Consider the following 22920-nt stretch of genomic DNA (forward strand, 5'->3'; position numbering starts at 1 on the left):
CAAAAGAGATTAAAGCCACCTCAGCCCGCGCCGGCTGAGAAGCTAGCCAAAATGTCCAGCACGCCCCCAGTACCCACTTCGGGAAAGCCCAGGTCCGCGGATCGATCCCCATACCTCGCCCCAAAGCCGCTCACCTCCACGACCAAGGAGGACGGACAGCCGCCGGTGGACCCCTCGGATCTCGCCAACGCGATGAAGAACCTCAACACTTTGCAGTCGGTCAAAACGCCTGCTGGGTCTGCTGCGCCCTCCGCAGCTACCAGCCCGGACGTGAGCGGGTCAAATAGCCCAAACCCGCCGGGACAGCTACAGCTGGAAGGGCTGGACAAGTTGATACAGCAAAATCCCCTGGCTATGCCCGCGGGGGAGGGAAAGCTGGAAGGGAAGACTATCTCTGTTCCGGGAACACCACACTTTGGGGCTCAATCAGAATTGTGAGTCCCGCCCCTAGAGTACCAGCTGGATTAGGAGCTGATGAGCAGACTGAAAACACTGGATGACGCTACAAAGGTGCTGAGGCAGAGCTCAAAGGCGCCTACTCGCGCACCGTCGGTATCAGGCATCGGAGCGGTGGTGGAGAAGCCAGACTATTCGGAGGCGAAGATTGTGGTGGCTATGGTCGGCCTGCCAGCAAGGGGAAAGTCATACCTCAGTAACAGGCTTATGCGATATCTTCGGGTGAGCTGGGTCGCTCGCTTTGAGCTGAGCGCTAGCTGACATCGCAGTGGCTCGAGTACAAGGTGGACGTCTTCAACGTCGGTCAGCTGCGTCGGTCCAAGGCTAGAGCGGAGCAGCAGCTGGGCGGAGAAAAGGTCGACCATTCGGCAGACTATTTCAGCGCTTCGAACGAGAAGGGACAAGCTATACGGGAACAGCTGGCGTCGGAGAGTCTGGAGAGTCTCATTAGCTGGCTGAAGAAGGAGGGAAATGTTGGGATCATGGGTGAGTCCTGATCTCTACAAGCGAGCTGGACCTGACGAAGTAGACGCAACCAACAGTACCTTTGACCGGCGCGAAAAGATCCGGAAGCGGGTCGCTCAGGAGCCCGGACTCCAACTCCTCTTCCTCGAATCTTTTTGCAATGATCCCAAAGTCATCGCTGCGAACGTCGTCCTCAAAGCCCGGTCTGGTGATCCCGACTACGCCGGTATGTCCGAGGAGGAAGCCCAGCGGGATTTCCGGAAACGTATCGAGGCGTACGAGCGGGTATACCAAACCATCACGGAGCCAGGGATCAGTTTCTGCCGGATCTTGAATGTCGGGCAACAGGTGACCATCAACCGGATCGACGGGTACCTCCAATCTCGGATTGCATTCTACCTCATGAACCTGCATCTTAAGCCCCGGCATATCTACCTTTCAAGAGTAAGTTTAGCGCTGAATATTGCTGACCAACAGCACGGAGAGTCCATGTACAATGTCTCGGGCAAGATCGGTGGAGATTCAGACATCTCGCCTCAGGGATGGCAGTACGCCAAGGCCCTTCCCGACCTCGTACGCCAAAACATCGGCGACGGCCCGCTCGAAGTGTGGACGTCAACCCTCCAGCGGACCATCCAGACCGGCTCCTTCCTCCCTTTCGAGCACAAGACCTGGAAGTCGCTGGACGAGCTGGATGCGGGAGTGTGCGATGGGATGACGTATGAGGAGATCGAGGAGAAGTATCCAGAGGACTATGAGGCGCGGGACGAAGATAAGTTCAATTATCGATACAGGGGCGGAGAGAGTTATCGGGATGTGGTGGTCAGGCTGGAACCGGTCATCATGGAGTTGGAGAGACAGGAGAATATCTTGATCATCGCACATCAGGTCAGTCTTCTTCGGTATCAGCTGTTGATGATGTCTCAGCTGACAGACAGGCCATCCTTCGAAGTCTCTATGCGTACTTCATGGCTCTTTCTCAAGAAGAACTCCCATACATCAAAGTAAGCCCCCTGCTTGCGCTCAGCTAACGCTAGATCCCCCTGCATACCCTCATCAAAATCACACCGATGGCGTATGGATGCCACGAAGAGCGCTACCCCCTCCCCATCGCCGCAGTCGACACGCACCGCCCCAACCCCAAGAAAATGGCCGAACAGCACGCGGAGCAAAATGCCGCTCATCCCGATGTGGCCAAGATCGAGGTGGCAAGAGACTACTTTGGCGCGTCGGCAGCTCCTCCACCGGGCGGTGCGCCACCACCGCCCGAGCCGGGAGTTAGTGCGAGTGGGGTGACGAAGGCGTTGGAGAAGGATGTGGAGAATGGGGGGATGACGCCGAAGGCGGCTCATCAGGAGGTCAAAGATTAGGTTGGGCTTGGTCATATCGGGAACTCGGCAAGGAAGTTGTTTGTATCGGATATGATAGCGATGAACATAGGATCATTCAGGGTGCAGAACAGCAGTCAAGCCGTCATGTGGGCACCGGCGAAAATGAACAGTGCGGAGCGAGCGATCTGAGGCGACTCATACATGCAGATCTCAAGTTCCGGATTGTTCCCAGCGAGTGACTACGCATAACCCTTCGTCTCTCCTCGGATGCTCCTTGCAAACATTCGGTAGTCCCTCAGACTGTCCCGTTCTGTGGTAGTCGGCGGGTGGTTTCCCTCATACGCTCGCTACTATCCCATCGCCCCAGCCGCCGCGAATATCCCTCCCGGCTTTCTCGTCTTCCTCCCATATCCCTTCCCAGCCCCTGATATTCGCGTGGCCCAGGTGGGAGAGCATGGCCGGCCGTTCTTATCGACAGTCCGCATAGTGTAGCCGGGGTTGTCGTATACGATCTCTTGGTGCTTCTGCTATATCAGCTCCATCTCGCGCACGCGTCTTAGGGCTCGCGATGTTCCCGATCCCCCATCTCGGGCTCGTACATCTCCGACGCCGCATAGCGCGCAAGGAATATGACTCACTGATGAGAAACAGCCCATGATTGTTTGATGGAGGAAGGTAGATGTTTGCGGCTGAAGGAGGAGGAGGCTTTGAGGATGGTGCGTTCCTTGTGTCGACCACGGCGCCAAGACCGACATGCGACATCCGCCTCAACACAGCTTCAAACCTAACTCAATCTTCGAACCTTCCAGCATTCTGCAAAGAGCTTCTCCGGAGCGCTGCTATGACTCAGACTCTTCTTCACCAGGTCGCGGGCGAGGTATCAAGGCCTGAGGAGCGACGATGGACATTACAAGGAGGACAAAAGCGCTAAGCAGTCACTGACCACGCACGCAAAGCTCGCATGGGACGCACACACGATCCACACACTCCCCCTCCCCGCCCTTCCATCTCGTGCCATGTTGACCTCCCTGCCCCAAACTTGCTTACAACTCCGCCTCGCATCTCCCCCATCATCTTCCACATCTGACTCCTCACCTTCTTCTGACCCGCTGACACCTCAAAAAGAAGGGGAATGGGCCTCTGCTGTTCGTCCGTGAGTCTCATTTCCATCCTCCCTCCATCCAAAACGCTAGACTTTAGCTCCCAAGCTGACTGAAGAAGGATTACGGTCACCCAGGAGGATCCTGCTGCCATCCAGGAGGCGCCTGCTGCTGCTGTGATTGCGACCGAGACTGCGACGACCGAGGCTGCTGCTCTCCTCACTACGACACAGGCTCGTGCTGTCGTCGCTCATACCCAAGCCCATATCAGCGACAAGACTCGTGTGGGGCGCCGTGCTGCTCTGACGAGTGCTGCTGCTGCTGCTACGCTTTCGATAGACAACGAGGTGAGCTCTTACAGCCGTAGTAGAGGATGATGATGGACTTCATCGGAACGATTGCTGACTGTACAGTCTACCCTCCCCAGGTTATCCTCCCCGTCGGACCCATCATCACTCAACCCACAGCCCTTCCGCCGCCTTTCATCCCTCATCCATCCTACATCGTCTATCCGCCTCAACATTCTACATCCTATATCGGCGTACCCGTCCCTTACCCCGTCAACGTTCAATCCCCGTCGGTCCCACCGCCCAACCTCGCTCGAAACCTCTCGGCGCCAACCTATATCCTTGGCCCGCAAGTTATAGATACGTACTACCCGCAGGGTCAAGGGGGTCACCACAGCTTCCGGGACAGTGCACTGGGCTTACAGCTTGCGCCACCTGATCTGAGGCGGTCCGCTAGCTCGGCTCGTTACGGGGACAAGAAGGATAGGGAGGAGAGTCAGAAGAGGGGATCATACGATAACCGCGAAAGACGGCATTCTCACCGGAGATCCTACGAAAATGACCCACAGCTCGAAAGGGAGTACCGGCCGTCATCATCACAGGACATCCGCCGTTCCGAGCGACAAGACGGAGAGAGGCGAACTCAGCGCCGATCCAGCCAAGACGAGTCAGATGACGACCGTCACGCCCAAAGAGGACCAAGGCGGAAGCGGTCCCACTCGCTCCAGTAGTCGGGGGTCACTGCGCTTGCACGAGCCACCGCCTGAAATGGGGAAGAGGAAGGTGCGAACGAGACAGCGGCTGAGTCCGACGGAGAGGGTATATGAGGATCCAGAGGCGGCCAAGGCTGCTTTCCAGGCGGAGAGGGTGGGGAACCCCTTTCATCGGCGGGCACCCACCCCGTATACGTCTCGGGCGAGACGGCGGTCAGGCAGTCAGAGTACGGCGGGGTCGGGCGGTGGATCGGGAGGGGAGAGCGGGTCGGACGCGACGAGGCAGGCGATCGGGCGGAAAGCGTCGGGGAGGAGTTTGAGGTCAAGGGTGTCGTTTGAGGATGGAAGTTTGTCGAGGAGGAGGGGAGGTGATTCGGGGGAAGAAGGTGATGCGTCAGGAGAGGAGGGATATCGTCCTCGATCTACCCTCGGGGCGTGGGAACCAGGATTCGGCGCGACACAGGGGATAGGGGCAGCGGGGGAAGCCATCGAGGTGATAGGTAAGCTACATGATGTTAGGCTCGGTCCAAGCCCCTCACTTCAGTTCACGAGGGGGGCCGACTTCTTCGCCGAAGTCGATCGAGAGGCTTGGACCGCGCCTGACATGATCTCTACTATAGAGTATCCTAGCTGATCTTCGCTAGGATTGGGAAGAAAGACGCCCCGCCATCGCATCTTCAAGCGCGAAATGCTCAAGCCCGCTCTCAGATCAGCCATGTCGAGCCGGGTCGACCTCACTACCACCTCCCACGGCGGGGGAGGCAATTGTGGACGAGACAAGCCCCTTCCTGGACGGCCAGGGAGCATCGTATCGAGCGTCATCGACGTGCTGCGTAGTAGGCCTAGCCTTCCGCCAGAGAATGGTCACCGGGACCACCAGCCGCAGCGGCACCAGCGGGGTCCGCCGAGCTCTTTCCGGCGTCCTGTTCCAGGCCAAGCTACATCCCACTCGCCTACCGACTCTGTCAGCCAACAAGCGGCAGAGCACCATACTTCTCCCCAGAGGACCGGCGGACCCCAGACCTCACCCGACTTCCCGCTTATCCGAGCTCGGTCATTCCAGGCACCCTCGAATGCCTGGCCGGACCAGCTTTCCCCCATCTCCCCTCTTCCGCCTCCAGCTCAAACAGCTCCACCGCGCCCCTCCCTCCGCGCCCTATTCTCCTCCTTTTCCCGCAACCTCAACTTTGACGATGCGCCCTTCGGCGGCAGTGGAGGGGGTCTTTCTCGTCGTCCCCACTCGCCCATCTTGCTCGTCCCGCCTGCAGAAAACCTCTTTGCCTATCTTGCGACTATATATCTGGCGGAATGGCGGGAGTGGCCTGTTCCTCCTGGTGAAGGTGGAAGCAAACGGGAGCGAGGCGTGATGTCCAAAAAGAACGGCGCGGCGGGGTGGGAGTGGTACCGCCGGGCAGAGGCGGCTGAGGGGAGCCGGGGCATGAGAGCTCTGACGTCTTGGGGCACGTTGGACCGATTCTGGGACAGGCAGATTGTCGACTGTAAGTCCCAATGTGAAGAACTCGGACTGATACGTCAGGGTGTCAGCAAAATGTCCCGTCCGAGCCGGTCGATCCCGAAAACAGGTGGGGAAAGCAAATCTTCGCGCTTCCTGCGCAAGGGTATCAGACGCTCGAATTCTACGACGAGAAGGCGCAGAGTACGCCGGATAACGGTCTGCTCAGCTGGGTGACTGGATCGGTAAGGCAAACCTTCTTTGAAACAGTACTCAAGCTGATATCTAGCTCCTTCAAACAGCCACCTCTGTACTGCACATGCTGCGCCACTCCGCTTCACCCTTCGCATTCCACCTCATCCCTTCACCTCCGCCCCCATATGCGCCTCAGCCGCAGCATCGCCGTACCCGCTCGAAAGATAGTCACGCGCTGTGGGAAGGCTTCGGCACCCTCGTCTCGGTACACAAAGACAATTCGAGCGATCGGTCGATGATACTGGAGGTCAGGCCGCCGGGCATCGTATCCAGCGCGGTGATGCGAGAGTTCGCAAAGCCGAGGAGGGAATGGTGGATGTTGCCCTCCGAGGCGTACACTGGGGACGTGGGGCAGGCGAACCTGTTGCAGGCTCAGGTGAGACATCAGCTTCTCCTGAAAGCAAATGATCAAGCTGAATCTAGGAGGTATATGATGCTTGTGTGCAGAACCAGGTGTTCTTCTTTGTGGTAACGAATCTGAAGTATTGGGTTTTCGGAACTTTCGTGAGTATTCAGACCTCACGTGAAGGAAGATAGATATAAGGAATAGACGAGAATGATGAGGTATTGTGATCAGGTGGACGGGTTGGGGACAGGGGGGTTAAGGTGGACGCGCGGGTTGAGAGATGGTGAGGCGGAGGGGTGCTTGAGGATGGGAGGCGAGATACGTGGGCAAGGGTTGAGATCAAATCAGGCAGAGTGATCAGGATAGGACACACAAAGCGAGCCTGGACGAGACGAGGAGGCTGAGGAGAAGATTTGCACCAGTCCGACCTCGCGTTTAGCTGATCAGCAGAACTCAAATTACACCAGCGCGTCATGCTCGCCTGTTTTGCATCGCAAAGCAAAAGAGCCATCAGTGATGCAGTGCATGGCGTCGTGGCTGGTCCGATCGGTAGACGAGGTGAGCATGCCAATCTGTTGAGCCAGGATCCAAGCTGACAACACAGCGACCAAAAGCGAGCGAGCCAGTCCCGCTGAACATCATACCCCCTCCTTCCCCTCAATCACCTCTCGCACCGCCTTACTCCCAGCCCAACCCCGCTCAGCGGTCCCAACCTCACTCCCGTCACTCGCGATCCCGATCACACCCCACTTCGAGCCCGGTTCCGACCTACGAATACGTCCACCAGCCGCAGCAAGCCTGGCAGAATCACGCCGGGGTCGGCTGGACCGGACAGCACCAAGCTTACGAGTACAACCCCTACCCCTCACCCGCATTGAGCGACTTCGGGTACCCCGCTTATGGGATGCACGGAATGGGCATGGGTATGCAGGGGTATGGCGGTCATGGCGAGGGTCAGGGCGGAGGGTATGGGTATGGCACATGGTCGCCTGGCGGAGGGGCGCAGGGGTATCCGGGCAGGCACGGAAACTCGCCTGTTCCGCAAGCGCAGGCGCAGAATTCGATGGGTGGGTTCTGGTATGGCAGTACCGGGTGGGGCAGGTGAACGCCCTGATCCGAGGTGGGGTCGGCGCTGTATCTGTCGAACCGATCTGTGATTAAAATATCTGATAGTGAGACGAATAAGTATGACCGAGACGACGATAGGAATGCAATGGTATTACATGATGCGTTCTGCTGGTACACCGGAAAAGAGTGGGATGGGTTGGTCTAGAAGCCCTTGGGATTCTCGCGCAGCGTTAACTATCGGGTCAGCTCGAGCCTCTTCTTATAAAGAAAAGGGGTGGCCCACCTTCGTCCACTTCGGTACCTTATGTACTGACTTCCTGAAATTTCTGCCGTGCGGGTCGAACGTCGTGTACTTATCTGCACGATCAGCATCACATCATACACTGTCAATCCAGTGAACTCACCTCTCGCCTCCATGTCGCTCTCCGTTGGTAACGCCAACGCCTTGACCAGACTCCTCGTCTGCACTCCGGACTCTGCCACCGCCGCAATGACCCTATCGACCGCCTTAAGCCTCTTTCGCAGGTTCGCCTTTCTCGTTGATGAAAGTCGCCATGGTGATTTCCTAGTCAGATATCAGCTCTCAGAGTTCGCTCGGGCGATGTCGAAATGGGTGACGAACCATAATAATCCACTGCAGGATATTGAGCTTGGTCTGAAGGCGAACATCTGAAGTCTCTGAAGTCGTGCCTATGCTGCGAACAGGATCAAGTGATTGGAAGTAGAGCTGCATGATCTCGAGCTCACCGTTCAAAAGATGGTCCAACTGCGAGCTTACGTAAACGCCTCTTTCCGTCGGAAGTCCGCGGCATCGGAATGTGGCGGAGTCGCCGACCTGCATCTCGGCGCAGATGCTCCCCCACTCTATCGCCCAGCAGGTGAAGCTATGGCTGCAGTCCCCATGCATCTGCGCATGTCTCTCGTACCTCTCTCGTTGTTCGCAACGCCGGAGAGGGATTGGAAGAGCGCCCTCCCGCCGGAAGAGAGCGCACGCAGTCGATGCCCAGAGGCAAAAGACGGATACGGAGCCCGATGACGTATTGTACAGAACTTTTGGCGGGAAGCGGTCTCTGTACAGCCCAGCTGAGACAATGGTCCTCTCTGCCTCTTCGTGTGTCTTGACGTTGTACATCCATCCATCTCATCCCGCAGCTCAGCTCAGCTCAGCACATCGCCTGCTGCGCAAGGCAGCCGCTTCGCAAAGAAGGACTTGAGGCGTTTCCCCGACAAAAGCTCCGCCAAGCCAGCGGACCGATCCTGCTCCCCGCTTTCACATAGCTTGCTTGACCTCTCGGTCCAGGTAAGTTCTCCAGACTTAGGTGATCAGCAGCGGCTGACCCTCAGAATATCATGCGCCTCCTTTCTTCCCTCCGCCTTCCCCTCCTACTCGCCGCCCTCCCCTTCCTCAGCTCTGTCTCCGCCGTAGACACGCTCTACAGCGATGTGGCATCCTACTGCGCTCCGCCCACATCCATCCTCATCAACGACTTTGCGGTCACCTATCACCGGCCCAATAACTCTCTCGTCTTCTATGTCAACCTGGCATCGACCGCCTCGGGCGTCAATGTCGACGCCAACATCTACGTCAATGCGTACGGGATGGACCTTATCAACCGGACGGTAGATATCTGTCAATTGATCGGAGGGGCACTTTGCCCTTTGCCAACTTTGAACATCTCAGGTATGTCTTCATCTTTGTCCGCAGTGATAGCCGAGCTGATCTACAGCGTACGGAACGTTTGCTCTACCCAATGACATCGACATTCCCGCTATCGCATATACCGTTCCCAATCTGGAAGCATGGGCCCGCCTGCAGCTGCGTCAGCCTAATGGGACCAACGCTCTCTGCGTCCAGACAACCTTATCCAACGGTCTTACCACGGAGCACCTCGCCGTCAAGATCGCCACCGGCGCATTTACCGCCGTGGCACTCCTCGTCGGTCTCATCCATTCGGCCGCTAATACCGCTTCGCCCGCGCAGTACCGGTGGTTTGACATCCTCTTCCTCTTCCAAGCTGCCGCAGCTACGGGGATGATGAACCTCAACTACCCTGCCGCGTACAGCGCCTTCACCCGGAACTTTGCCTGGGCGCACGCCCTGTTCGGATCGGGCGGGATGCAGAACACCATCAACCAGATGCGGTACCGGACCGGCGGATACTTGAACGGCGACATCACCAGCAATGTACGGTACATCGACCGCAGCTCGAGTCCGTACAACGACTATGTCAACATCAACCAGATCATCGAGCAGCTCCAGGCGTTGGCCAATGCTCTATCGGGCTTCGGCATCCCAGGTCTATCCAAGCGGGCCCTTGAGGCTAGGCAACAACAGATCACCGGGGTGACCAGCACGGTCGCCAACGTGGGCTCCCGCCTCGACACCACGGGTATTCCAATCTACGTCCAAAATCAAGGTATCCCTTATCCCAACGTCATGACTACCGTCTTCTTCTTTTTCCTCGCCTTCATCGGCATCTTCCTCCTCTTCCACGGTATCGTTTTTGCCATCTCTCGGATCGGCGGACGGAACATCTGGGCGCAGGATCTCAGGAGCAAGTTCTGGCTCTGGATGGCCGGTAACGCGCTGTTGATGGTGAGTTTAATGTCCGGTCTTTGCTGACCAATAGTGCCTCATGTGGTCTTTCCCCATCTGGCTCTTTGCCTTCTTCCAATTCCGGATCCGCGATTCCGCACTCGCCATCTTCTGGGGCGTCTTCGCTATCGTTCTCACCTTCTTCCCCCTCCTCTTTGTCTTCATCTTCACCATCATCCGCCACCGCCGTCGCTCCTCCACTAGCCCCGGCGTCTCTTTCTTGTACACCTCGTACAACTGGTTCCACTCCGGCGGCGCTCTCTACCGGGCCTACCGCCAGAAGTTTCACTGGTTCTGGTTCATCTTCGTCCTCGCCATCATCGCAAGGTCCGGCTTCATCGCCTTCGGTCCCCAGGACGGGTTTGCGCAGGTCATCGGGAACGTCGTCGTCGAGCTTATCGTGCTTGTCGCGCTGCTCGCTTGCCGGCCGCACAAGGACAGGAAGGGGGACTGGCTCGCGCCTTTCCTCAGCTTCTGTCGACTGGCGGCGTTTGGTCTGCTCATTGCCTTCTTGCCCAGGGTGGGCGTCAGGCCGATCCCAAGGACAATCATCGGATTCGTGATCATCGTGCTGTTCGGTATCCCCGCCGTGCTGCTGTTCTTTGGGCTTCTCTTCAACCTCGGTGAGCCTCTTGCATGCTTTGACGTGAACTGAGGCTGACTCTGTAGGGTACGGCTGGCTTTGGCGCCGTCACGACGACCGGATCGAGGACGGCTTTGAGGTCCAGCGCTACGTCGCCTCGGAAGACTCCTCTCTCCGTCCCGCCATGGTTCAAACCACCCCTCCCACCCCTCGCGAATCGACATACCAAGACCCGCGCGAGTCGATGCACCGCCGGACATCCGTCATGGAGCCCGTCTCGAACGTGTACGAGCCCTACCCGCAGCAACAGCAGTCCGGATACTACAACGAGCCGGCAGACTCGTCCAATGCCTATGCTGCAGCAGCACGGGGTAACCGGGTCTCTGCCCCTCCTGTCTCAAGGAGCGGAGCGAGTACTCCTTTGGCGGGGTATGCGGGCGTAGGGGCATCGACTAGGCCGATGTCTACTGGGAGTACGACGCGGACGGGGCAGAGCCAGTACTTTACGCCGATGGGGGATGCTGGGAATGGTGATAATAGGAGGTGGAGCAGGGACCAGTATTTCGAGACGAATCAAGGAGAGCAGGGTCGGTATTGATCAATGTAAGAGGGATACATCTGGAAATGGATGAGGGGGCAGGGAGTAGTGCTGGTGGGATTCTCATCATCTAGTTAGGGAATATCAGTTCAGATAGAGGTACGCGAATGCATGTAGCACATAGTCCAGCCCTTCATACCTGTCCTGGAATCTCCGCATTGCATCATCATCGAAAGATGTCACAGCCGCGGAGGGCCAAGGGAAGGCTCCCAGCGCGTCATGCCAAGCCTGTTTGGATTTGGCGCGTGCCTGGATCATGTCGCGAATTTGGCTGAGGATCACCTCCACCCTCAAACCTTCTTGCTTCTGTGATCTGTCCAGCAAATTTGCCATCACACACACCTCCCATGAACTGTACATAGCCCATCTGAGACGTCCATAGCGGCGCTAAAAACTGATCAGGATGAAGTTCGGTCGGTGAGTTCCCCTATGCCCATTGGAAGAGCTGCAAAGAGGAACGTGCTAATTTGTTTACAAGATATCTAGAGGAGAATCTCACCCCGGAATGGCGCCGCGCATACATGGACTATAAGGGCTGCAAGAAAAGGATCAAGGTCATCGATGCTCGCATTCGGAATCGAGGCAGTCCTAAGGTCACTGCGGACGCGGCGGCGGCCAAGGCGGCGGCGGATGGAAGCGGAAATGACAGCTCGGACAATGATGGGGATCATGGACCCGCTGCTCCGCCCAAGCGTTTCACTCCGAGTATGCGGGCCAGCTCGACTAGGGGTACTCCTCCAACACCGAGAAGCAAGGATCCAGTGAGTCCAGCTGCGTGTAGATGGCCTACTGGAGTCATTCTGATATGTAACAGACTGGCAAAAGTCCGAACAAGACACCAAATTACGGCTCGACTACCCTCTCACCCCGACCGCTAAACCGGATCACGTCTATACCGCCTCCTCTGGATATTGGCGAGCCCAGCATCGCTCAGAACATCTCAAACTCCGGCAGGCCTCGACATGGTACGGTCTCGTTCGTTCCCGCCGCCGACGCCGGAGCGGCGCTCAGCAAGTCTCCGGAGGAGCTCGAGGCGGAACGTGGACTGGAGACGCTGGCCGAGGGGAAGAGGGGAAATTCGGGAGAGTCGGACGACTCGAGGCTCTCTGCGTTGTCTGACCCCTCTGCGCCGCTCAATGCTGCCACGAGCGGGCCGAGCGGTCTAGCTCGAAGCCCATCGCGGTCAATTAGGAGCCCACGGCTGGCTTTCAGCGCGTTTGATGGATTAGGATCAAGTGCGCCGAGTCCGGTTACCGGCCCCGTGGCTAACTCCAGATCAGGGACCAGAAGTATCCGTACGTCTTCTCTCATCTCGCCTTACGCTGAGCTGACACGCCAGGATCCATGACCATCGCATCCCCCTTCATTCCCGCCAGATCTGCACCTTCCTTCAAGGAATTGTACTCTGAGCTCGAGCCGGACGAAAAGTCCTTCTTCGACTTCCTCGAGGCCGAACTCCAAAAGGTCGAATCCTTCTACCTCGCACGCCAGGAAGACGCAGCTCGGCGGGGCAAAGAACTCCGGAAGCAGCTAATCGAGCTCGCCGAGCACCGAAAGCTGTATCACGAGTTCTATCCCGGCACACTACCGAAATGGGAGAGCACGGTCGAGCGGCTTCTGCCGGGCGTAGGCTCCGCTGCTGCTCACGCGACGGTGACTGGCGTGGCCAATGCTGCTCAGAAGCTGCAGCAGCGGCTGCCGAATGGAGCAGGGCTGGGAGGGGCGAAGACGGCGGAAGACAGGAAGCGGGCAGAGGCGGAGATCGGGATGGGCCCTGGTGCAGCCAGGTATAGTGAATTGAGCGAGAGGGATAGGAAGCAGTTTTCGGCGGATCGGTATACCAAGTACAAGCACGAACTGCGGAAGGCAACGCTGGAGCATTATCGGAATCTCGAAATCATCAAGAACTATCGGGTGAGCTGGGCCAAGCTTCGTCTTTCAGAGCTATAGCTGACTAAGGCAGATCTTGAACGTTACGGGCTTCCGAAAAGCGCTGAAGAAGTTCGAAAAGACGACCAAGGTGCACTGTCTCGAGATGTTTACCGAAGAACGGATCTCGCAGGAGGCATTTGCCAAGGGTGAAACGATCGAGGCGATGTTGAAGAGCGTGGAGGAGCTCTTCACGGAGCACTTTGAGCATGGGGATACCAAGAAGGCGAGAGATCGATTGCGAAAGCAGGACTACGTCGCCACGGTAAGTTTTCAATCTGCTGAAGGGTGAAAGCAGCTGACGCAGCATAGCATTACTCGAGCGTGTTCCGGTCTGGAGTCATGATGGGTGTCGGTCTACCCACAGCTATTATTTCGATTGTGCAAGGTCCGTCGCCTGCCCATTTGGATGGGATCTCTAGCTGATATTCTAGCTCTGCGCGTACAGGACGAAGAGGCCATCGACTCGTGGGCTGGATTGCTGCAGATCTACGGGGGCCTCTATCTCCCGGTCATCTTTGCTCTTCTCTTCGAACTGAACCTTGACGCTTTCGTTTCTGCACGGATCAACTACGAGGTGAGGTTATGGGCCATTGTTGGTCGCGCTCGAAGCTGACTTTTCAGTTCGTTATGGAGCTCACTCGCCCTGTCGTGGACTTCAGATCATACATGGAGGTCAGCTGACCCTCTCCTCTTTCCCGCGATGGTGACGACTGCTGATGCCATCAGATCCCCTCTTTCCTCTTCCTCACCCTCAGTGTTTGCATGTACTTCTCCTTCTTCCGCATAGGCATTGAGAACGTTGCGCCTACCACGTACGTCCACGAGTGTCTAGTCAGAGCTGAGCTGACCTCGCAGATGGCCTGCCGCCTGGCTAGTCTTCGTCGCTGTCTTCTTCTTAAACCCGTTCCCGATACTTCGTCGACGATCTAGGTTCTGGGCTCTTCGCGTTCTCTGGCGGGTGATCACGCCCGGTTGGAGCCGAGTAGAGTTCATCGCTTTCTTTATCGCCGATGAGCTGAATAGGTGAGCCAAGTCCGTGCCTTCATGAGGACACCGCTGACCCCAATAGCTTGTCGTACTCCCTGAGTACCATTCTCTTCCTGTCTTGCGCATGTAAGCTGAATCTTCCATATCCAACGAGCTGAGACGGAGCTGATCTACCCAGATGCCAATCGATGGCCTGATGATCTGTACACGGTCTGCCCCTCTGGCGCACAATGGCCGTATATCCTGGTCTTGGCCGCTCCAGCGATGATACGCTTGATTCAATGTTTGAAGCGATACTTTGACTCGATGCTCAAGATCCACTTGATCAATGTAGGTCAAGAGCCATACCGAACCAGGGAAGGCAGCTGAAGTATCAGGCTGGAAAGTATGCATTCTCGGTTCTCCAATATGGCATGTTTGTGTGGTGGAGGATACGCGGTACGTCGGCCTCACCTGCTAGGAGGAAATTTGGGCTGATGCTCGAATAGGAAGCAACATCCCAGATTCTGTGTTTGCGGCGTGGATGGTTGTCGCTTCGATCAGCGCCATCTATAACACCTCTTGGGTGAGCTTGAAAGGAACCGCATATCAGCTGCACAGCTGGAGCGCATGCTGATCATGCAGGACTTTGTGGTCGACTGGTCTCTTCTCCGACCCGGCACAGCGGGCTTGCGGAAAGACCGAGGATACAGCAGTCGCTCGGTATGTCATCGCCCTGTTTCTCAGGGAGCATATGCTGACGATCTAGGTATACTACTTCGCCATGGTCACCAACCTCCTGATCCGGTTCATTTTTGTTTGGTATATCCCCGCTCGAGCATCCCATACCCGACTACGCAGCTTCTTTTTCGCCCTGCTCGAGATGCTCCGTCGATGGCAGTGGAACTTCTGTAAGCTCCCCTCCCCTGACGATAGCGCGAGCCTTCGCTGATACCCTAGTCCGAGTAGAAACAGAGCACCTCGGAAACGCCGATGCCTACCGAGTCACACGCGAGATTCCCCTCCCCTACCGCCGTCTCGACCCCGACTCGGAGGAAGAAGCCGAGCTGGCCGCCGAGGCGAATAGCGTCGCCACGCGCTGGAACAGGCTCAAGAAGCAATTCGTCAAGCCCGGCGCGGGGCAGGGGAGGGGTCCGGACGAGTTGGATGTGGGGCCGAGGGGAAGGAGAGGGACAAGAGAGTACGAGGCACGGAGGCCAGGAGATGTGGAGGCGGGAGAAGAGGGTGGTACGGGGGCAGGAGGGTGGGATGGGCTGTTGAGGCGGATACGGAGGACGAAGGGGGGTCGGGACGGGTCAATGGGGGATTCAGTATAGCTATGAGAGCGATGATATGGTTGGCACAATAGGCGGAGGATCGCTTCAGCTCAGAGTTACAGCCCCCTCGTGCGATCTGATTGGTAGTGTATTGAGCCAGTGTCGAGGGCAGTCACTCCAGCGGAGAAGGCAGATTCGGAAACATGAGCTCAGCATTCCTCATCACGTAACGTGTTTCAGATATCTGATCTGACCTTAACCGCAGGGGCAATACTTGGACAAGCCGCACCATAATATCACGAAGCTGTCAAGAGCATACCGATATATATTATGATTTCCAAAGTATAAACACTAATCACTCAATCCGCGTCGACCTTCACTTCTCGCCTTCAATCGCCTTGACCATCAAGGGCAGCCGAAACCCGCCCCCTTTATCTCCCTTAACTCTAGGTCGGACTACCAGCCTATAATGTTAGCCTTGTCCGGATCAATGCAAGGCAGCTACTCCTTCTCGAAACAGCCAAGACTGGACCGTACTCACCCAGCTGCCATCTCTATGTGCGGCATGTCCGCCAGTTCGGCGAACTCCAAGTCCAGGATCAAGACGAACAAGATCGCTTTGATCTCAAGGAGGGCGAGCCGATAGCCGATGCAGCTTCTGGCGCCACCGAGGAAGGTGAGGATGTTACCCCAGCGTCCATGGACATTGCTGTCGTCGGCGGGGCGGTCGCCTGAAGATGAGGAGTTGAGATGGCGAGCGGGGTTGAACGCTTTCGCATCGGGACCCCATATTTGCTCGGACGTGTTGATTCTGTCAACCGCTGTCTTAACAGCATAGTCCCTTGATGATGGTCTGTCTGATCACAAGCGATCGAGCTTACGTATGAAGAAGGAAGTCCCCTTCGCCACATCAAGCTCATAAATCATGTTGCCATCCCTTCCCTTGATCGGCTCTGCGAGGGGGACGCTGATATCATCCGCTGCTCCTCGGCTGACCGCTCGAACAGGCGGAATCAGCCGCAGGATCTCATGCACCACAGCCTCCAAGAAGGGAAGTGCGTCGATCGCGTTGCTATATGGTCAGCGACGCTTCCCTCGCACGATAAAGAGAACGGAGCTTACAGGGAGGGTCGCTCATCATTCAGAGAGAGACATTCCTGTCGGAGGCGCTGTTGTATATCGCTGTATTGAGCAAGATGATATAGGGACCAGGTTATAGTGGTCGCGATGGTGTCGCTCCCAGAAAGCATCTGCTGTTCAGCTACACATTCGAATGATAAAAGGCCAGCAAGAGATGATGCAGCTCACAAATTTAGTGACTTGGTTTAATAACTCTTTATCGGTAAGTCTATCCTTGTCTCCAGGTTTAAGACGCTTATTAGCTTTCACTACCGATCAGCCCAGAACCCTCTTCCGCTCGCGCATATCAGAACGTACTGCAACTGGCGAGCAAGTCCTCAAAATGGTCGGATCCATCCGCTGGCTCGAGAGCATGAGTCCTCTCCGCTAACAGCTCCTGCGATGTCAGTTGAGTCCGGTGTACCAAGGAAGGCCATGTACCTACCTTGCTTAACTTGTTCATCGTGGCGTTGGTCTGCCAGAACGAGACCTTTGTTGGCTTCAGCTGAAACGTCAGCGTATGGCTGAGCACAATCAGGCACGGCATCCACGTAACACTCACGGTTTTACCGAACCAGCGCGGTAGCAGACGCCAGATGGCGGCTCTAAAGCTGACGCTTTGCGTCGTCATGGTGAGGTCGCCAAATGCCCGGATTATCTTGTTGTTGGGCGGTCAGAGCGTTGAGCTCGCGGCCGAATGCGACCCTCCCACTGACGTCCATAGTACAGCGCCCAGTGAAGTCGTCGATGTTGATCGGACCCGCCGAGTCTCGCATCATGTCCCGCATCTGCTGCGCTGTATCGTAGCAGATCGGGAGAAGATTGGCGAGGGATTCCGGCCGGGTTAAGAATGGACCGAGGATACGTTGTTGCCTCTTATGGTCCGTGTCCTCCGCCAGGGTGAGCTCGTACCCGAGTACCTGCGAGAAGTATCGATTGCTAAGCTTAGATTTGAGGAACACCCATGTTCGCGGAGGACGAAGGCTACCGCCTTTAAGTCTGAGGTTTCGATCCGATTCTGGCCGAGGAGGGTCCGGTACTGGTAACTGTTGCCGAACTGAGCGGACCAAGCGACATGCTTGTCGCCTAGCGCGTGGCGGGTGACTTCTTGGATGTTGGCCCATAAGCATTGGAGAGTACTAGGGCCTGATGAATCAGCTCACGTTATCCATCGCTGCATCATGATGGAAGCAGCACAGCCAGATACAGCAAGCTAAAGCAGCACATACCAGGAACATTGGGGTCTATCTGCGTCTTGGAACCGTATGATGCCCACCAGCGGCAGAGTACCAGCCTGACGATGCAACCTGCCACTAAAGACAGAAGAGCATTTCGGACGGAAAAGTTGCTGGCTGTATAGCAAATGTAAGAGGGTAGGGGATGGGTTATGTTGGGTATCATCGTGATCTAGTTGATGCGGGAGGGATCTTGCGTGTGAGTAGTGGTCGGTTGTATCTGGCATGAGGATATCTGGGATGGGTAACATCTGGTAGAAGCTTCGAGCTCCTGCATGATATGAGCTCTGAAAATCGACTCGAATATCAAGTCGATCAGTGAGGAGGAAGGAGGACTTGTGTGCCCCGTCAGCAGTCAGCGATGAGGTCAGGCACAAGAAGCTAGTTGGAATGTCCCGCAACCTCGGTCTGCTTCGTGCCCAGCGGAAGGAGGATGACAACACGAGGAGGTACCGTGTAGAATTTACGCCTGTTTAGACCTCGAAGTGTGTATCATGTGTGGCGAGGTCCCAGTCTCTCGCCTCAGTGCTATCAGGTCAGAGAGAAGTGAGTTGAAATAGCCTGTTCTGAGCGTAATGATTCAAACTAGGCACAAGGTACAAGGTCGCAGCTCAAAGGACGCACCACACGATCGTGCCACAAAGACACACACACCTTTCAGATCTGCTGATGCCCATGTGTGCCCATGTGTGATGGATGAGGAGTCTGATCGCGCCACTGGCATCAGGCACTCTCAACCTTACACAGTCAAGCTCGCGATCGAGGGCATAGGCGGACGTTGCCTCACGTTTATAGTAAGGTGGAGGAGCACTGCCTCAGGTTCAAAGATCAAGAATCGGACCCGAGCTCGGCGCCAAAACGTCTGGAGCTCCGATCGATCACGGCACTTGAGAGCGTCGTGATACCTCGGGCTGCTATCTTCGTGACTCCGCAGAGCTCCGCAGGCTGCCTTATGGCAATGGGCACGACAATGAGCCAATGAGAAGAGAGGTATATCACAGCCGTGCCCGCTTATATCGTTGTCCCGGCCGTAGCGACGGTATCATGACGTTTTGCTGGTACCGATCGCCCTACCGAGATCTGCGGAGATGTTTCAGTCTGTCCCCGTGCCTGCCTGGATCAAGCATCTTAGGGATTTGGTCTGACGACCACCTCCACCTCTGTACAGACTTGTCTCTACCCATCGATATCGCCTAAAGCGTGAAATAGCACTGATCATGATCGCTGGAACGCCACAGCATCCCGCCGCTCTAAAAAACTGGTCTCATGAGGTTTGGCCAGTGAGTCTTTGACCTGCCCGTTTCAGGTCTTCAGTGCCGCTCGAACGGGGTGCGCGCGCTGACTATGATGTAGCTACCTCGAGGAGAACCTCACTCCAGAATGGCGCGATGCCTATGTGGACTACAAGGGCTGCAAAAAGCGCATTAAGACCATCGGTGCCCGCGTGCAGAACAGGGGCAGTCCGGAGACTTCCGCACGCACAATCGAGGAAGGCGGGGGAGGTAGCGGGAATGATAGCTCCGACAATGATGGAGACCATGGGCCCGCTGCCCCTCCCAAGAAGCAGTCTCATGGCTCCAAGGTGGGTGCAGCAAGAGCTGTCCCGTCGTCGCCTCGGAATGAATCTACAGTAAGTCTGCCTGGTACGCGGCTCGTATCACAACATGCGCTGAGCCATAGCTGACGATCATCTAGGCCAGGAAGAGTCCTATACAGCAACTCAGGCAGCCGTCGAACCTCTCACCTCGTTCATCTCACCTTACCGCCGCCAGTCCACCTCACCTAGATATTGGCGAGGCTGGACTTCCATATGACAATGGCGAGATGAGCGCGTCACGTCCCAATCACAACACCGGCGCCTCCGCTTCCAACTCGCACAAGCGCGGCCTTAACGGGCGGCTCGGCGGCTCGGACAAATCCAAAGACTCTGCAGCGACCAGCTCAGAGACGCTTACAGGGGCGGAGGAGGGAGACGCGAGTGAACCAGACGGATGGAGGCTCTCCGCGGGTTCTTCAACTTCGCCGCTCAACCCCGGGAACGAGGCGGACAAGTCATCACGGGCGCCGACGAGCCCTCGGAGCGCACTCAAAGCGTATGGACGCCGTACTTCAGCTGCAGCAAGCCCCGGTGCTGCCAGTCTCAGGGGAGGCGCGAGGAGTATCAGTCAGTGTCACGTACCCCATAGCTCGAGAGTGTCCCTCTGACCTTACAGAATCAATCACATCACCTCGTATCCCCGCCAAATCGGCACCATCATTCGCCGAGCTATACGCCACTCTCGAGCCTGACGAGAAGGCCTTCTTTGACTTTCTCGAGAGTGAACTGCAAAAGGTCGAAAAGTTCTACCTCGCCCGACAGAAAGACGCGGCCAAGCGGGGAAACGATATCCAACAACAGCTGGACGAGCTCGCCAAGCACCGGAAGCTATACCATGCGTCCTATCCCGGTCCCGTGCCAAAGTGGGAAACCAAGGTCGAGCGGTTCTTACCTGCTGCTGGGTCCGCAGCGGCGCACGCGACGGTAGCGGGAATAGCGAGTGCAGCACAGCGCTTGCACCGCCATTCCCGCGATGGAGGCGGCAGGAATGAAGGGGCAGGGGGAGAGGAGGGGGAGAAGGCGGCTGCTAGGCAGATCGACTTTACCGAGCGGGACAAGGAGCAGTATACTGCGGATCGGTATACCAAGTCCAAGCAGGGTCTTCGGAAGGCCACGGTGGAGCATTATCGGAATCTGGAGATCATCAAGAATTATCGCGTGAGCTAGGTCGTTGCTTGCATCCACTAAATGTCAGCTAATCATGCAGATTGTCAACCTGACGGCTTTTCGCAAAGCGCTCAAGAAGTTCGAAAAGACCACCAACATCCACTGTCTCGAGATGTTCACGCAGGAACGCATCAGCGGAGAGACGTTCGCCAAGGGCGAGGATGTCGAGGAGATGCTCAAGAGCGTGGAGGAGCTCTTTACGAAGCGGTTCGAGCATGGGAATATCAAGAAAGCGAGGAGTCGTCTCCGGGAACGGGATATGGGCTACACTGTGAGTGATCATCTAGCGGTGGGTTTTGTCATGCGCTGATGCCTTAGCACTATGCCAGCTTGTTCCGTTCGGGAGTGATGATCGGCGTGGGCCTCCCATTAGCCATCATCTGCGTAGTAGAAGGTCAGCTCCCTGATCTGCCAGAAGGGCCCTAAGCTGAGGATTGCCAGCGATACGGCGCCAATACGACGAGGTGTCTGACTATTGGGCGGGCCTGCTGCAGGTATATGGCGGTCTCTACCTGCCGGTGATCTTCGCGCTTCTCTTCCAGATCAACCTTGACGTCTTTGTTTCGGCTCGCATAAACTACGAGGTAAGCTGCACCGCTACGGTACCAGGAAGAGCATCAGCTGACATGCCAGTTTGTGATGGAGCTCAGTCGCCCAACCATCGATTTCCGATCGTACCTGGAAGTCAGTACAGCTTCGCTCAGGAGCTTCGCCCGAGCTGACCTGTCAGATTCCCGCTTTCCTCTTTTTCACCCTCAGTGTCTGCATGTACTTCTCCTTTTTCCAGATAGGCGCCGAGACGGTGGCACCAACATCGTGAGCCCCTCTTTACCTCTTATGTTGGGTTGACTGACAAAGCAGATGGCCGGCGTGTTGGCTTGTCTTCGTCATTGTATTTGTCATCAATCCGCTCCCGATCTGCCGGCGCCGTACCAGGTTCTGGGTGCTCAGCATACTCTGGAAGGTGTTCACGCCTGGCTTCAGACGGGTGGACTTCATCATCTTCTTCATCGCCGATGAGCTGAACAGGTGAGTAATGTGGCGGTGCAGTGAGCCCGGCTGACCCAGCATAGCTTGGCGCAGTCCTTCAGCAGTATCCTCTTTATGTCTTGCGCATGTGAGCTCCTTCAGCCTCGCAGGACAGGTTTACAACTCATGTTTCAGACGCCAATCGCTGGCCTACCAACGTGTACACCGTCTGCCCATCCGGCCGGCAGTGGCCGTACATCCTGATGCTATCCATTCCAGCTACTATCCGAGCGATCCAGTGTTGCAGGCGATACTACGACTCCAGGATCAAGATCCACCTTGTCAACGTGAGCCTAAGCCGTCCGGCGGAGAAGTTGGGAGATGGACGCTGATGGCGTGTAGGCTGTAAAGTACCTGCTTGCCGTGGCCCAGTACGCTATGTTTGTGTGGTGGCGCAGCCGTGGTGAGTCTTGCATGCACCGCCACTGTGCCTACCGCTGACAAGGGATCAGGAAGTACGATCCCAGACAACGTCTTTGTCGGCTGGATCACAATCGCGATGGTGACAGCTATCTGTCAGACGTCTTGGGTATGGTTTGCTATCCATGCTGGTTCGAATTGGGCTCATTGCACAGGACATCATCGTCGACTGGTCGCTCTTCCGACCTGGAACGTACGGCCTTCGTAAGGATCTCGGATATGAGAACCGCTCTGTGAGTCCCACCTCGTCTTTCCAATTTCTCAATGTGCTTGGTGCTGACTTGCCGTCAGGTTTATTATCTCGCCATGATGACCAATACCCTCATTCGGTTCATTACCGTATGGTACATCCCTGACCGTGCCTCCCATACTCGTCTCCGATCGTGGATCTTTGCATTCTTCGAGATGCTTCGGAGATTCCAGTGGAACTTCTGTAAGTAAATCTTGCCTTCTCGAGGAGCACGAGCTGACGGTCAGTCCGCGTGGAGACGGAGCACCTCGGCAATGCTGACGCCTACCGCGTCACCCGCGACATTCCCCTGCCTTACAGCCGAGGCCGACAAAACCACGACTCCGATCACGACGATCACGATTCAGACGGAGCAGGAGAGGGAGATGGCGACCAGAACCAGCCTACTAAGCCAAACCTTGTCGCCAAAGAATGGGAGAAGGTCAAGCGGCGGTTCTTGTTCCCGCGGATGGAGGATCTCTTGGGCACGGGACGTGGGCCTGACGAGCTGAATGTGGGACCGAGAGGGATGAGGGCGACGCGAGAGTACGAGGCGAGGCGTCCGGGGGATTACGAACTTGACGATAACGAAATGAGGGAGCAAGGGGGCTGGGGTGTGCTGAGGAGGCGGATCTTGCAGAACAAGGACCTGCAGCGAGAGGGGGCAGCGGAGGGGTTTCAGATCTAGCTCTAGACTG

General features: G+C 56.6%; 7 protein-coding genes across 7 annotated transcripts; 5 read left to right on the forward strand and 2 right to left on the reverse strand.

Moving 5' to 3' along the window:
* Positions 1 to 51: 51 nt before the first annotated feature.
* MKK02DRAFT_38751 (putative 6-phosphofructo-2-kinase/fructose-2,6-bisphosphatase bifunctional enzyme) lies at positions 52 to 2291 on the forward strand (the record flags this gene model as incomplete). The annotated part of the gene is made up of 7 exons (XM_053090263.1): positions 52 to 434; positions 483 to 678; positions 726 to 942; positions 986 to 1365; positions 1399 to 1809; positions 1860 to 1925; positions 1959 to 2291. 7 exons carry the CDS (start codon positions 52 to 54, stop codon positions 2289 to 2291), a joined length of 1986 nt encoding a protein of 661 aa, XP_052943857.1.
* A 1906-nt stretch (positions 2292 to 4197) lies between these two features.
* On the forward strand, positions 4198 to 7511 carry MKK02DRAFT_38753 (uncharacterized protein; the record flags this gene model as incomplete). Its single annotated transcript, XM_053090264.1, has 7 exons — positions 4198 to 4852; positions 4997 to 5851; positions 5890 to 6050; positions 6095 to 6436; positions 6484 to 6564; positions 6857 to 6964; positions 7011 to 7511. The coding sequence occupies 7 exons, from the start codon at positions 4198 to 4200 to the stop codon at positions 7509 to 7511; spliced, it is 2703 nt and encodes a 900-aa protein (XP_052943858.1).
* Positions 7512 to 7675: 164 nt separating this feature from the next.
* MKK02DRAFT_38754 (mitochondrial ribosomal protein L31-domain-containing protein) lies at positions 7676 to 8143 on the reverse strand (the record flags this gene model as incomplete). The annotated part of the gene is made up of 4 exons (XM_053090265.1): positions 7676 to 7708; positions 7758 to 7831; positions 7879 to 8039; positions 8097 to 8143. 4 exons carry the CDS (start codon positions 8141 to 8143, stop codon positions 7676 to 7678), a joined length of 315 nt encoding a protein of 104 aa, XP_052943859.1.
* Positions 8144 to 8824: 681 nt separating this feature from the next.
* Positions 8825 to 11251, forward strand: MKK02DRAFT_17289 (uncharacterized protein; the record flags this gene model as incomplete). Its single annotated transcript, XM_053085768.1, has 4 exons — positions 8825 to 9155; positions 9202 to 10070; positions 10105 to 10693; positions 10740 to 11251. The coding sequence occupies 4 exons, from the start codon at positions 8825 to 8827 to the stop codon at positions 11249 to 11251; spliced, it is 2301 nt and encodes a 766-aa protein (XP_052943860.1).
* A 403-nt stretch (positions 11252 to 11654) lies between these two features.
* MKK02DRAFT_34707 (EXS family-domain-containing protein) lies at positions 11655 to 15486 on the forward strand (the record flags this gene model as incomplete). The annotated part of the gene is made up of 18 exons (XM_053088996.1): positions 11655 to 11668; positions 11730 to 12012; positions 12066 to 12546; positions 12591 to 12877; positions 12935 to 13165; positions 13215 to 13445; positions 13493 to 13568; positions 13615 to 13757; positions 13805 to 13855; positions 13910 to 13995; positions 14039 to 14206; positions 14253 to 14296; positions 14349 to 14500; positions 14548 to 14608; positions 14674 to 14735; positions 14795 to 14872; positions 14919 to 15060; positions 15110 to 15486. The coding sequence occupies 18 exons, from the start codon at positions 11655 to 11657 to the stop codon at positions 15484 to 15486; spliced, it is 2967 nt and encodes a 988-aa protein (XP_052943861.1).
* Positions 15487 to 15963: 477 nt separating this feature from the next.
* MKK02DRAFT_28784 (cytochrome P450) lies at positions 15964 to 17946 on the reverse strand (the record flags this gene model as incomplete). The annotated part of the gene is made up of 10 exons (XM_053087643.1): positions 15964 to 16283; positions 16308 to 16498; positions 16549 to 16676; positions 16735 to 16814; positions 16864 to 16942; positions 16991 to 17050; positions 17108 to 17203; positions 17262 to 17465; positions 17525 to 17691; positions 17775 to 17946. 10 exons carry the CDS (start codon positions 17944 to 17946, stop codon positions 15964 to 15966), a joined length of 1497 nt encoding a protein of 498 aa, XP_052943862.1.
* Positions 17947 to 19046: 1100 nt separating this feature from the next.
* MKK02DRAFT_38758 (EXS family-domain-containing protein) lies at positions 19047 to 22910 on the forward strand (the record flags this gene model as incomplete). The annotated part of the gene is made up of 17 exons (XM_053090266.1): positions 19047 to 19060; positions 19134 to 19410; positions 19476 to 19944; positions 19994 to 20535; positions 20585 to 20815; positions 20863 to 20938; positions 20986 to 21128; positions 21178 to 21228; positions 21275 to 21360; positions 21406 to 21573; positions 21618 to 21661; positions 21709 to 21860; positions 21916 to 21976; positions 22026 to 22102; positions 22149 to 22226; positions 22285 to 22426; positions 22471 to 22910. The coding sequence occupies 17 exons, from the start codon at positions 19047 to 19049 to the stop codon at positions 22908 to 22910; spliced, it is 3051 nt and encodes a 1016-aa protein (XP_052943863.1).
* Between the last annotated feature and the right edge of the window lie 10 nt (positions 22911 to 22920).

The sequence above is a fragment of the Dioszegia hungarica genome (genome assembly GCF_025882075.1).
Source record: "Dioszegia hungarica strain PDD-24b-2 chromosome Unknown MKK02contig_16, whole genome shotgun sequence".
Classification (NCBI taxonomy): domain Eukaryota; kingdom Fungi; phylum Basidiomycota; class Tremellomycetes; order Tremellales; family Bulleribasidiaceae; genus Dioszegia; species Dioszegia hungarica.